General features: G+C 41.2%; 1 protein-coding gene across 1 annotated transcript; it reads right to left on the reverse strand.

Moving 5' to 3' along the window:
* Positions 1–11574: 11574 nt before the first annotated feature.
* LOC110749010 (disease resistance protein RPV1-like) lies at positions 11575–12972 on the reverse strand. Its single transcript, XM_021949006.2, has 2 exons — positions 12542–12972; positions 11575–12205 (listed from the first exon to the last, which is right to left on the reverse strand). Exons 1-2 carry the CDS (start codon positions 12970–12972, stop codon positions 11575–11577), a joined length of 1062 nt encoding a protein of 353 aa, XP_021804698.2.
* Positions 12973–15162: the final 2190 nt, after the last annotated feature.

Here is a 15162-nt window from a genome sequence, read left to right on the forward strand (position 1 = left end):
ATCACCGGTTAAATCGAAGGGTGGAGCTCGCTATTTCGTGACTTTCTTGGATGATTTTTCAAGAAAGGTTTGGGTCTACTTCATGAAGGAGAAATCTGAGGTCTTCACCAAATTCAAAGAGTGGAAGGCGGAAGTGGAGAACCTAACCGGAAGAAAGATCAAGATCCTAAAGAGTGACAATGGTGGTGAATATAAGGACAGCAAGTTCCTTGAGTTTTGCAAAAGTGAAGGCATTAAAAGGCACTTTACCGTGAAGAAGACACCCCAACAAAATGGAGCTGCGGAGAGGATGACCGAACTCTCATGGAGCGTGAGAGATGTATGAGAATTCATGCAGGGTTGCCCGAATCTTTTTGGGCAGAAACGGTTAACCACGCTGCCTATTTGGTTAACCAATCGCCTTCAAGAAATCTTGAGTTCAAGTGTGCAGAGGAGGTATGGTCTAATAAGTCAATTGATTATTCGAATCTTAAGGTGTTTGGGTACAGTGCATATGCACTTATTCCTAGTGATGAAAGATCCAAGTTGAAGCCAAAGTCTCTTGAATGCATTTTCATTGGATTTGAGAGTGGTGTGAAGGGCTACAAGCTGTGGGATCCAGTGAACCACAAGAAGATACTCAGCAGAAATGTTGTGTTTGATGAGAAGACCATACCTATGAACAAAGTCAAGAATTCAGAGGCAATGGAGGATGTTGTTGAGAAAGAAACAACCATTGAAGTTCCACTCAAAAAGGTGTCAAGAAAGACTTCACGGAAACAGCCAACTGAAGACGTTCAGGAGGAGGTGGAGTCTGACATTGAAGAGGAAGAAGCTGGGCAGCTTCAACAACACACTCAAGAAGAAGAAGAGGCTCAAGAACAGGTGGAGCCATCATCTATAGCTCGGTCCAGGCCCAAGAGAACCATCAAACCACCTCAAAGGTTTGGATGGGAGACGGATGCAGTTCACTATGCCCTAAATGCTAGTGAAGAAGAACCAACCACGTTCCAAGAAGCTGTTGAGAACAAGGAACGGGAAAGTTGGATGGAAGCTATGATGCAAGAGATGGAATCTCTACACCAAAACTCAGTTTGGGAGTTAGTTCCTAAACCCAAAGGTCGCAAGGTTATTGGCTGCAAATGGATGTTTAGGAAGAAAGAAGAAATGCATGAGAAGGGTGCCACCTTATTCAAAGCTCGGTTGGTGGCAAAAGGATTCTTGCAAAAGGAGGGAGTTGATTATGATGAAATCTTCTCTCCGGTGGTGAAACATACTTCTATACGACTACTACTCTCCATAGTAGCATAAGAGGACATGGAGGTGGAGCAAATGGATGTGAAGACTGCTTTCCTTCATGGTGAATTGGAGGAAGACATCTACATGAGCCAACCTCAAGGGTTCATTGAAGCAGGGAAGGAAAATCTGGTTTGCAGGTTGAAGAAGTCTTTGTATGGGCTGAAGCAATCTCCAAGGCAGTGGAACAAGTGCTTTGATTCTTACATGATGAAGATTGGGTATAGAAGATGTGAATCTGATTGTTGTGTTTACTCTCATGCATTCAAGGATGGTAACTTCATCCTTTTGCTTCTTTATGTTGATGACATGCTAATTGCATGTAAAGACATGTCAAAAATCCAGAATTTGAAGACATTGCTTGGAAGGGAGTTTGACATGAAGGATCTTGGTGCTGCACAAAAGATCCTAGGAATGGAGATAAGGAGAGACAGAAAGGAAGGCAAGTTGTGGCTGTCACAAAGCAAGTACATTTCCAAGGTACTTGAAAGGTTCAATATGATGGATTGCAAACCGGTGTCTACTCCTTTGGCGGAGCATTTTAAGTTAAGTGCGAAGGAATGTCCTTCTACGGATGTGGAGAAGGAGGAAATGTGTAAAGTTCCATATGCAAGCTTGGTAGGGTGTCTCATGTATGCAATGGTGTGCACACGCCCCGACTTAGCCCAAGCCGTTAGTGTGGTGTCAAGGTATATGGCGAATCCTGGAAGGCAACATTGGACAGCAGCAAAATGGATTCTCAGGTACTTGAAGGGCACCAAAAGGCTTGGGATATTGTTTGAAAGACAACAAGGAAAGGCATGTGTGTCGGGGTATGTAGATTCTGATTATGCAGGAGATTTAGACAAGAGGAGATCCACCACAGGATATGTCTTCACTTGTGGTGGAGGACCGATTAGTTGGAGAGCGGTGTTACAATTGGTTAGTGCCTTGTCTACTACGGAAGCGGAGTACATGGCTTTAACGGAAGCTTCAAAATAAGCGGTATGGCTGAAGAGATTGGCAAAGGAATTCGGGATAACTCAAGACTTGGTGGTGATTCTAAGTGACAGTCAAAGTGCTATTTGCTTAGTGAAGAATCAAGTGTTCCATGGGAGGTCCAAACACATTGATGTGAGATACCACCGGATAAGGGATTGGGTGAATGATGGAGACATCACAATAATGAAGGTTCATACAAATGAGAACGCTTCAGATTGCCTAACAAAGCCAGTCACAGCAGCAAAGTTCAAGCATTGTTTGAGCTTGCTCAATCTTGTAACATGCTAAAGATTGAGGTGGAGTTCTTGAGAGTTATCAGGACGATTCTCAAGACATTATAGATGTCCTAGAAGGCAATGATGTCCACAAGGAGTATTAGGCTCGCCATGGTGGAGATTGTTGGAAAAAAATGGCTCACCTAAAGGATACAAAGGTTTTGGCGCTCAAAGGGAGGATTTGAAACTGCCTAAAAGCGACCGGTCGCTAGGAAGTTGCGACCGGTCGTTTCTGGCAGATTCGAGGTCTGGAGCTAAACCAAGGAGTGACCGGTCGCCAGTTCTTTGCGACCGGTCGCATGAAGCACGAGCGACCGGTCGCCTGACATTTGCGACCGGTCGCTTAGAAGCAGATTCAAAGTCTGGAGGGAAAACTTCTGGCGACCGGTCGCCCATTCCTGACGACCGGTCGCTCCAGTCGTGCTGTGATATTTTGCTTACGTATTTTCAACTGTCTTTTCAATGGCTATCGCTTTCCACAAGTTTGCAGGTGCTTAATGGATCACTTCTGAGGTAAAAGAGGGTTGACTACCTGCTGGATAGTTGGGAGAGCACTCATGGCTAATTGGTTATCTTATTTTGAATAATCTCCTCTCCATTTTCTGGTTTAATGGAGGTGGCTGAGTGGGATTGTATTACCTACCTGATCTGACCCTTAGTCTAAGTGGTGACTAAAAGGAAAGAACGTGGAGGACAATCAGATATCCTATCTCTTGTCCATTGGCTTGTGTAGGTAATGGGATGAAGTAAGATAACACAAGGGAGAAAGCATGTTGAACATATGTAGTGGCAAAAGCTGGAAACAATTGTAAGTTTCTGTGAGAGTTTCAGAAAAGCCAAGGGGGAGAGCAAGAGAGTTCTCTAAGTGTATCAAGGTGTTGAGCAAGGGTGTGAGAGAAACAGATTGTGAGGGAAGTGTTCTAAGGGGGTTTCCTTTGTAAACCAAAGTTGTAACCTATCTTCATTAGTGAAATTTCTCAAGGTGATCACCAAAGAGGATGTAGGCAATTTGCTGAACCTCTATAAACACTTGTGTCATTTGTGCTTGGTTAATTTCTGTGTGTGTGTGTAAGACTCATCCATCATTGAGTTCTTTGTCTAAAGTCCATCAACAACAAGATCTTAAAAGGGCAGTGAGTTAGTCATTCTAATTCACAACACTGGTAAGCTACAAATCGGATTTTGACTTAAATCCAATCTCCGCAATGAGGGTATGCTATCAAATTCCCTTGGAAAAGCATCATCAGAAAGATTGCAGTTTATAAGACTTAAAACAACTAAAGTGTGGGGTAAAGTGGGTAGTTGACCTATTGGAATATCATCTGCTTTAAACACTTTTAGAGATTCCATTTCCCCCATCTCCATTGGGAACTCATTAAGACTGGAGCAACCAGATAAAATGAGAGTTCAAGTGATTTTAGCATAGAAATTCTCTTTGGAAGCTTCCTAATATTTTTGAAAATTTTCATATTCAGGTGCACAAGTTTCTCTAGGTTTCCAATGGATTCATGGACATCAACCAAGCTTACACAATCTTCAAGAATCAACCTCTCAAGATTGGGGACCAATGAGAAGTCACCAGTTTCAGTGAGGATACAGGAACCACTGAGATCAAGAATCTTTAATGATGGAAGAAATAGAAAACAATGCAAGAAGGCAGGGCGTGAATTTTTACACATCTATAACCATCATCAAAATCCCTAAAAACACAAAAAGAAAAGTGTGGAGTAGCATGCATTCCTTTGTTCCCTTCCATATTTTTCTTAAGCTACTGTCGTGCATTTCAAGAACAACCAGGCTCTCCAAACGAAATCAGAGGGTATAGAGTCTAAGGGGAACTCAAGCCAATACAACCATCTCAATCCTTTAGGAAATTCTTCATAACCTCCATTGAGTTGTACATAACTCAGCTGGAGTAATCTTAGTTTCACCATCCTTGTAAATGCATTGGTTTCGAAGACTACCTTATTTGTATTTCCTGAAGGAGTTTCTACATGGTACATATGCAGGGCAAGACCTTCAATTTTTTTTGAACCCTATGAAAAAAAACCATTTAGATATGAACTAACAATTCACTCTAGAACAGAAAAAGCATGCACATATGTATACGTAAAAGGAGCATGTTGCTTACATTCTTTTCTCTCAATACATTGAGAGAATCCTTACGATACCGTAATCTGCTGCATTTTTCAGGCTCCTTTGATTCAAGGCGAACAATTTCTCTTCCCATATCACGAATCATTTGATGCATCTTCAACTTATTATCTCCATCTTTAGCTACCAGACATATATCAATGAGATTTTGAATGCCTACAGTCGTATGGAAATCACATCCATCCAATATTTTCATAGTGACATCCTCGTCCTTTCCGATGAAGAAACATGCAACATGGAGAAATAAGTCCTGGTCATGGTTGTCTTGTAAAGAGTCGTAGCTTATTTTGAGCTTATTCATGATGTCACCGTTTGGAATAACTTCCAATTTCTTTAATGCACTTTCCCATACAGCTATACTTGCCCTGATAGTGAAGAACCCAAAGTTTTAAGAGCTAATGGAAGTCCTCCACTCTGGCTTACTATAAGGGCTGAGATCAATTGGTATATTTCAAATAATAATGTTTACAGGTACAGGTCTATGATTATATACAGTTTGAATACAATCCTAATAAGGTAAATACAATCAGACTTGAGTGACTGAATCAATCCTAATCAAATAGAATAGGAAAGACAGCTTAGCATATATATCACACTTGACTTTCATACGGAGGAGCCGATTGTGTTGTTGATGGAGCAGATTGAGTTGTTGATGAACTGATCTCCTTTGATATAGGAGATTCCCTAATACGCCCCCGCAAGACGGTGGCACCATCGGAGACACAGATCTTGGAGCGAAGGAGATGGAAACGGGGACGCGGCAAGGGTTTGGTGAGAGCGTCAGCAAGCTGATCAGTAGTAGATACATGAGACACTTGAAGAAGACCACGAGTGACACGATCCCGTACAAACTGAAAATCAATTTCGATATGTTTCATACGGGAATGTAGGACAGGATTAGCGCAATAGAACATGGCTCCAATGTTATCACAGGAGACAACTGGTGTTGTGGGGAGAGGAATGCCAAGTTCAAGCAATAAGGACTGAATCCATGTGAGTTCAGAAGTGGTGGCAGCAATGGCGCGGTATTCGGCTTCGGTGGAGGAGCGAGAGACAGACCGCTGTTTGCGGGAGCTCTGATCGGTGCATATTTACATATCATTTTGTACCCTTCTAGCTTATGATTTGGTTATGTTTTTGAGTTAAACTTGTGCTTTTAATCCTTTTTGTGTTTATCTTTCAGTTCATTGAGCTTTAGGTAATAATGAGGGCTTTGGATAGTAAATGATGCAATCCATGCATGTTAGGGCCTAATTTGGATGAATGGATGAAGAGCTTAAAGACAAACTCAATTTTGGCTACAGTCCCCTGCCAGCCCAGTTTCGTAGGTCATATTGCAAGCTTTGTTTCAATAACCTACATAGCTCGGATGAGGCCACATTCTTCATGAAAGTTGTTCCAATGGGTGTGTAATATAACATATCCAAAAGTCAGCCCCATTGGATAAATATGGAGTCTGTTACCTAGCAAACACAGAGCCATGATCAGGATGGATTTTATCAGCGCGCAAAATGAGTTAGCAATTTGTTTTGGCCTTAACTTCCTCCTCCGACCTTGGATTGGCCCAAATGATATATGGCTGGAAAGAAGACATTCTGAACTTCAAGTTTGAGTGCTTAAAGTCTTAATTTGCTTAAGGGAAGCCCAATTCGTAAGCCCTTGAAGTTGCTGGTCATGCTGACCTCAGGATGAGCTATTATTTCTGGTTGGAAGCTTGGTCATGGTGACATGAAGATGAGCTAGGGCTGCTGGTGGGATTTATTAGTGAAGTGCATCAACCATTTCAGATTTTATAATGGAAGTGTTGTATGCATTAGTGAAGTGCATCAACCATTTCAGATTTTATAAAACAAGTGTTGTATGCATTAGCCATACTTAATTCAGATTTTCAGCTTCCTTAGGCCTATATATAGTGAGGTTTCCCAAGCTTGTAAACACACCCCAAGGGGGGGAGCTCTCAAACACTTCTCTAGAGCTCCCTTCCCTTCTCTCCCTCAAATTCTCTTAGTTTCTCTTTCTAGTTTTCAATTGTTGTAATGAAATCTTTTGGGTTGAAATTTTCCTTAAGTTTTTCTTAGTTCCACTTTACTTTTCATTATGTAAATTCTTTTCTTTAGTCTCAAGTTTGATTAGTTTCCAAGTTTCAATTATGGTTCATGTTCTTATTCATTATGCTTATAAGTTAATATGCTAGTTTGAATGATTGATCACCATTTAGGCTTGCATGTTAGCTATCTTGGTTTGAATTAAGAGTAGACACCATGCTTTAATTCGAATTGAACTATGAATAGGAAGAGTATGTATGGACATTCGACAACAGGGATTAGATACATGCTTGGTTGTTTAAATTGTTCTTCTATGCTTAATGGGTTCCTAATGCTTAATTTTAGGTTAGACAACAAATGATCAAATTAGGGAATTAGGAACACAAGGTTATGACCACACACCATGGCTTAATCATACTTTAGCTAGAACCAATCCATTAATCTAATTGAACTTGGGAACTTATTTGCTTGAGTTAGTTATTTCTTTTTTTTCTTGTTGTATTTATTTCCTTTCTTTTTCATTTCTGTTTTGTGTAGGGAAAATGAATGGGATCATTCAATCACCAATCCTCGTGGGATCGACCTCGCACTTACATACGCTATACTACCGAACGGCTCGTGCACTTGCGAGTATCACAAGTTGAGGATGCAGCTGAATCCATTTTGGTGCAGCTGTATCTACACAACAAGCTCCAAGAGATCAGATTTCCACCGAGGTAGACAACATAGCCAGTCGTAGACTTGCGATCATCATGATCACCAGCCCAGTCAGCATCGGAAAAGGCATAGAGACGATGAGAGGGGCGGCGACAAAGATGAAGGCCAAAGGAGATGGTACCCTTCAAGTAGCGAAGAAGACGCTTGAGTGCCTGCCAGTGAGTCTCGGAAGGAGAATGCATGAATTGGGAGAGCTTATTGACTGCGAAGGAGATGTCAGGGCGTGTAAGGCTTAGGTATTGAAGACCACCAACAAGACGACGGTAGGGAGTTGCATCCGTTGGGGGGGAGCCATCATGGAGCATAAGTGAGTCAGTTGTGGAGAGGGGCGTACTGACAGCCTTTGCACCATCCATCTTGGCATTGACAAGAAGATCATGAATGTACTTTTGCTAAGAGAGGAATAAACCAGTGGCTGTGGGAAGAACCTCAACACCAAGAAAGTAATGTAATGAGCCCAAGTCCTTGACAGAGAACCGAGTGGCTAAGAGTTGAATGAACTTCGCCACAAGTGAGGAATTATTACCTGTAATAAGAAGATCATCAACATAAACCAAAAAATAAATTACAGTAGTCCCATTTTTGAAGAGAAAGAGCGAGGCATCAGAGATGGCATTGACAAAGCCATGGGAGAGCAAAAATGAGTGTAATTCCTTGTACCACGCCCGTGGAGCCTGTTTGAGGCCATAGAGGGCTTTCCTCAATTTACACACATGAGATGGATTATTAGCGTCAACAAAACCAGGCGGTTGGACCATATAGACATTTTCACGGATTGTGCCATGAAGAAAAGCATTGTTAACGTCCAACTGACGTATTGGCCAACCATGAGTCACGGCAAGATGCAAAACAATTCGTATGGTAGTAGGTTTGACCACCGGACTGAAAGTGTCTGAAAAATCAACACCAGGACGTTGGTGAAAACCCTTGGCAACTAAGCGTGCCTTGTACCTGTCAATAGTGCCATCAGGATGCCGTTTGATACGAAACACCCACTTACAACCAATAAGATTTTGAGAGGGGAGTGAAGGAATGAGCTCCCATGTACCATTGCGAATTAACGCATTAAACTCATTGGACATTGCTTGTCGCCAAAGGGGATCCTTAACGGCCTGGGAAACACATGTCGGTTCAATGGAGGAGAGAATGGGGTGTTTAGTAGCAGTCATAGCATATCGGGGATTAGGTTTGTGGATACCTGCTTTGGCACGGGTGACCATGGAATGATCGGGGAGCACAGGGGGTACGGGGGGGTTGGAAGGGTGCGGGTCAGAGGATGGAAAGGTGACAACAGTCCTATGAGGGTTTCTAGTGTATGTACGAATTGGGCTGAGGTAGGGAGGTGGCTGGGCTGGGTCAATTTGGGCTGGAGAATGTGAGGTAGGGGCTGAGGCTTGGGGGTTGGGGGATGGTAAGAGAGGAGCAGCAGCAGCAGCAATGGGGGCCAGGACTACTGATGGTGACGGCTCCGAGACGGGGGCAGATGCTGATGATGAGGCTGATGTGACATGTGGTGGCATCGAAGAAGAAACAACCGGTGCAACAGGCATGGTGGGTGAGTGTATAGGAACATAAGTAACTGGAGGAAGAGAGGAGACCCAAGTGTGAGAGTTATCAACAGTGACATGGGGAATGGAGGAAGGGAGGTTGGCAAGAGGAAAAGTGGACTCATCAAATTGAACATGCCGAGAGATAAAAATTTTGTTGGAGGAAAGATCAAGACACTGAAAGGCACTTTGATTAGGTGAGTAACCAAGGAAGAGACATGGGCGGGAACGAGGAAGTAATTTATTTGAATTGTAAGGACGTAACCAAGGAAAACACAAGCACCCAAAGGTACGAAGACGGGAGTAATTGGGCTGTTCATCAAATAGTTGAGTGAATGGGGAGAGATTGTGGAGAAGCGGAGTGGGCATGCGGTTGATAAGATAGGCAGCTGTTTTAAAGGCATAAGACCAATAGGTGAGAGGTAAAGAAGCTTGATGAAGAAGGGTGAGACCGGTTTCAACAATATGACGGTGTCGCCGTTCGGCGACCCCATTGTGTTGCGGAGTGTGAGGTGGTGTAAGAAGATGGGTGATGCCATTGGATGAGAGAAAATGTTGGAGTTTAATGAATTCTCCCCCACCATCAGTGTATAATCTAGTGATTTTTCTTTTGAAGTAATTTTCGACAAGTGCTTTGAAGGTGACAAAAGTGGAAAACACATCAGATTTCTTTTTGAGAGGGTAGAGCCATATGTATTTTGTGAAATGGTCAACAAATATAACATAGTAGGAAAAACCATCAATAGAAGAGTATGGAGCAGGGCCCCAAACATCACTGTAAAGGAGGTCTAATGGACCATGACTAGTGAGAGACGAAGTACCAAACGGGAGCCGATGGCTTTTATTACATAGACACGAATGACAAACAGACTCGGACAATTTGGAAGACACATTAATGGAAGATAAACGAAGGACTTGTTGGAGATTTTTGTGACTGGGGTGACCAAGACGACGATGCCAGAGGTTGGGAGAGACCACCACACCCACTAGAGCTTGCGGTTGACAAAAGGATTTGGGAGACCACTCGTACACATCATCCTTATTCGGGCCTCGAAGAAGAACCGCCCCCGTGCTCAGATCCTTGACATGAAAGAAATCAGGAAAAAGTTCAATAGATGTATTATTTTGTTTATTAAATTTAGAAATAGAAATAATGTCTTTTTGCATAGAAGGAACACAGAGAACATTGGATAAGGTGAAAGATTGAGAGGATGAGGAGGGTAAAGTGGTTGAACCGACATGAGTGATACCCAAACCTGAACCATTACCAATAATTATTTCATCAGGACCATCATATGTAGAGGCACCAGAGAGAGTGTTGACGTTGGAGGTAACATGGTGAGAGGCACCAGAATCAAGCAACCATGTTGGAGAAGAGGTGGGCCTACCATGGGTGGTAGGATTGGCCACTGGCTGACTGTGAGGGCCAGATTGGAGTTGGGGGCAGCGTTTGGCACTATGACCTTGAGTGCCACACCATTGACAGAAACCACGATAACCTGTGTTGTTCATGTGGGTAGGGCGACGACTATTGTCAGTGAAAGCTGGTTGGGTGGGCCCATAGGAACCACGAGAAGGATTGCGAGAGGCAAAGGACCCACGGTTGGAGTTGGAGTTGTTAGAGCGATAGCCACGGTTTGAGGTGTGGGAGCGAGATGTCTGAGTGACATTGGCAGTGATCACTGGGGCAGCAACAGCGGTATCATCACGCTTGAGAGCGGCTTCATGTTCAACCAGCTTGTCATGGAGGTTTTCAAAAGAAATTGAGGTGTCGCGGGAAGGAACCACCGCAGCAATTTCCTTGAAGTCAGATCCAACACCATTAAGAATGTAGAGGAGGAGATCGTCATCGGAGAGGGGAACATCAATGATGGCAAGCTCATCTGCAATAACACGGACTTCTTGCAGATACTCAGAGACAGGCTTGTTCTCACGGCGCAGGAGAGTGAGGCGTTCTTTGAGACCAAGAACGCGGGCACGAGCTTTGCTAGCAAAGAGATGGAGAAGCTTGTCCCAAGCCTCCTTGGATGTCTTGGCAGAGGCGATAAGGGAGATGACCTGTGGTGAGACGGAAGCAAGAATCGCATGGAGGAGGAGTTGATCTTGCCGAATCCAAAAGGTGCGAAGCACAGTTTGAGTGGTTGATGGGCAGAGACTAGAACCGTCCACATAACCCATGAGGTCGTAGCCGTAAAGGAGGGCGTTGAATTGAGCACGCCATGATGGGTAATTGGTGGGTGTGAGTTTTACGGGTAGTTGGGCTGTAGCGTTGATTGTGATCAAGGTGGGAGTGGAGGAGTTGATCTCTGGTACAGGGATGGTTGCAGAGGCGTCAGTGGCCATGGATGAAGACAGAGAAGAGAGGAATCAGGAAAAAAAATTTGCTCGTTGGAGTTTTTGGGCTGTGATACCATATAAGGGCTGAGATCAATTGGTATATTTCAAATAATAATGTTTACAGGTACAGGTCTATGATTATATACAGTTTGAATACAATCCTAATAAGGTAAATACAATCAGACTTGAGTGACTGAATCAATCCTAATCAAATAGAATAGGAAAGACAGCTTAGCATATATATCACACTTGACTTTCATACGGAGGAGCCGATTGTGTTGTTGATGGAGCAGATTGAGTTGTTGATGAACTGATCTCCTTTGATATAGGAGATTCCCTAATACTTACAACCTTTTTCGAAAGTTTCGTGTAACCTTCATTGGGATGGTCCTGTCCAAAAGCATGCCAACTAAAGAGCTCCAATGATTCATCATGATTAAAAGTTTCAACGTTATGCACCTTAACAACCTCATTAGCCTTGAACAACCCTGCACATCTAATTGTTATAATGATTTTACTCCCATGATAAAAACAATCTCGCATTCTAAGTATTGCATCAAATTGGCTCAAATGATCTACATCGTTGAGAACAAGAACCTTCTTACAACTTATGACATCTTTAATCTTAAGTATTCCCTCACTGACACTTCGTACTGTCACTTCTCTCCCATTCAAAATATTAGAGAGAAGTTGTATTTGCATTTGAACCAAGCCGTTGCGCCCTTCAGAAATTTCTCTGATGTTTTCAAGGTAACTGCTTCCTTTAAATCTTTTAAAGTATGAATTATAAACAACTTGTGCAATGGTGGTCTTCCCTATTCCACCAATCCCATAAACCACCAATATTCCAAGTTCCAACATCCGATGATCCGTCCTGTAACCATAAATTAATTTCTTTTACTCGATGATCCATTCCAATCAGGTAAGGAGTAACACTTAAGGAGTTGCGTCTTAGCTTGCCTTCAATCACTTTAACAATTTTGTTGATAAACTTTGACTCGTGCCTAGAAAATTTGCAATGAAAGTGGAAATAAATAAAATCAACCTGCCATATGCCATGATTTCAATAATATTAACGATGACATTATAACTAGAAATAGATCCTATAGTTAATCAAGAGTGGTAATGGAATTTACCCATCAGCTTCGTTTTGTAAGACCATGCCTGCTAGATCAGCAGCTTCTGTAAGTGCTGCCTTCCATACATTTACCTTGTCTTGTTCAAAGATCGATTTTTTTGGTGTCCAGCAAATGCTTTTGCTAAACTTCCTGTCTGCTTCCTCACCTCAGATGGATCAACGTCATAGAAGACTGGTAAAACTACATGGCCTGAGATCCTCTTGCGTTCAAGGATCAACACAAGCTCGTCAAGGCACCATTTGGATGACGCGTAGTCTTTCGAAAACACAATGACAGAACTTCGTGACTCTTGGATTGCTTTCTGCAGTCCTGGCTTGATATCTTCTCCTCTCTCAAGTTCATCGTCGTCTCGGAAAGTTTGAATCCCTGAGTTGACGAAGGCAGTATAGAGGTGGTCGGTAAAAGTTTTGCGAGTGTCTTCACCTCTAAAACTCAAGAACACTTCGTAACGACAAGGAAAATTCCCGGAAGAGGAGGCATCTTGAGCTCTAACAAGAGCCATTGATGAAAACAAGCTTCCCTCAGGCCTGGGAATATCTCAAAAAATGCATTCACGACTTTCTGGTTTCTCAAATGAGTGTGAAAATTAAGGCTTTTGGGTTCATATACTTCACAGATGATAAGGTGAAGAAAATAAAGATATTATCTTCCCGTCGACTAAGAACAATTAAATGCAAGTAGTATATAGATGCGTGGGCACCTTCTATAGTGCACCAGGTGCACCCATGCACCATTTGTCCTTTATGATGCTCCCAGATTTTTTTAAACATTGGTTACCGGTTATACAAGTTATCAAGTTTCCACTTTTTGAAAATGCAATTGCATAAGGGTCATGCAATTATGCCCTTCCTGTTTGGCAATTGGCATATGATTGGATAGTGATTTACAGTAGTTTGGATATGAGAATACCATAACATTGTAAAAGGATCCTAAAACTTATAAGTTACAAGATTTGGGTAGCGGTTTACAAATTTTTGAACCATGATTACAACATTAGGGTTCACCTAATCCATAATGTTGTAAATACTCATTTACAAGGATATGGATCCACATTACAAGGAATTGGTAACTCCGGACCATGATGATATAAATTGGGTCCTTATTCTAGTAAAATGAGGGTTTACAACATTAAGGGCTGATTTTACAATTTTGGGATACGAGAGTACCAAAACATTGTAAAAAGAATCCCTAAACTCGTAAATTATAAGTTTTTGGTAACAATTTACAAGGTTTTGTTCATGGATTACAACGTTATGGTTCACCAAATTCATAATGTTGTAAATCATATATTTACAAAAATATAGATCCATATTACAAAGGATTGGTAATAGTGGACATTAGGGATGTAAATTGGGTCCTTATTCTAGTAAACAATGGTTAAGGATGGATTTTACAATCTTAAGGAACATAAATGTCCAAAATAGAGTAATACGAGACCTTAATATTGTAAATATTTGTGTTTACAAGTATAATGACCTAATTTACTTTCCTAAGGTCCCTAGTTACCTTAATATTGTACTAGATGTCTTTATCCTTGTAAATTACGATATTACAAGATTACGGATGAGTTTTACAATCTTCAGGAACATAACTATCCATAAAAGAGTAATACAAGACCTTAGTATTGTAAACATCCGAGTTTACAAGTATAAGGACCCAATTTACCTTCCGAATGTTCCCATTTACCCTAATATTGTACTACATGTCTTTATCTTTGTAAATTACGATATTACAGGATTAAGGATGTATTTTACAATCATATGGAACATAACTGTCCAAAACCAAGTAAAACAAGACCTTAATATAGTAAACGTTTGTGTTTACACATATAAGGACTTAATTTACTTTCCTAATGTCCCTAGTTACCTTAATATTGTACTAGATGTCCTTCTCTTTGTAAATTACAATATTACAAGATTAAGGATGGGTTTTACAATCTCTTGGAACATAACTATCCAAAATAGAGTAATACGAGACCTTAATATTGTAAACATCCATGTTTACAATACTAAGGACCCAATTTACCTTCCGAATGTTTCCATTTACCCTAATATTATACTACATGTCTTTATCTTTGTAAATTACGATATTACAAGATTAACGATGCATTTTACAATCATATGGAACATAACTGTCCAAAACCGAGTAAAACAAGACCTTAATATAGTAAACGTTTGTGTTTACACGTATTAGGACTCAATTTACTTTCCTAATGTCCCTAGTTACCTTAATATTGTACTAGACGTCCTTCTCTTTGTAAATTATGATATTACAAGATTAAGGATGAGTTTTACAATCTTCTGGAACATAACTATCCAAAATAGAGTAATACTAGACCTTAATATTGTAAACATCCATGTTTACAATACTAAGGACCCAATTTACCTTCCGAATGTTCCCCTTGACCCTAATATTGTACTACATGTCTTTATCTTTGTAAATTACGATATTACAAGATTAAGGATGCATTTTACAATCATATGGAACATAACTGTCCAAAACCAAGTAAAACAAGACCTTAATATAGTAAACGTTTGTGTTTACACGTATAAGGACTCAATTTACTTTCCTAATGTCCCTAGTTACCTTAATATTGTACTAGACGTCCTTCTCTTTGTAAATTACGATATTACAAGATTAAAGATGAGTTTTACAATCTCCTGGAACATAACTATCCAAAATAGAGTAATAC

The sequence above is a fragment of the Prunus avium genome, chromosome 2 (assembly GCF_965620075.1).
Source record: "Prunus avium chromosome 2, drPruAviu1.hap1.1, whole genome shotgun sequence".
NCBI lineage: Eukaryota > Viridiplantae > Streptophyta > Magnoliopsida > Rosales > Rosaceae > Prunus > Prunus avium.

Bases quoted from the DNA above. Each gene is read 5' to 3' on its own strand.
- LOC110749010 (XM_021949006.2), bottom strand. From the start codon at position 12,972: ATGGCTCTTGTTAGAGCTCAAGATGCCTCCTCTTCCGGGAATTTTCCT. The intron at 12,206-12,541 runs GTAAATGTATGG...TTATGGTTACAG, and splicing joins CGATCTTTGAACAAGACAAG to GACGGATCATCGGATGTTGG.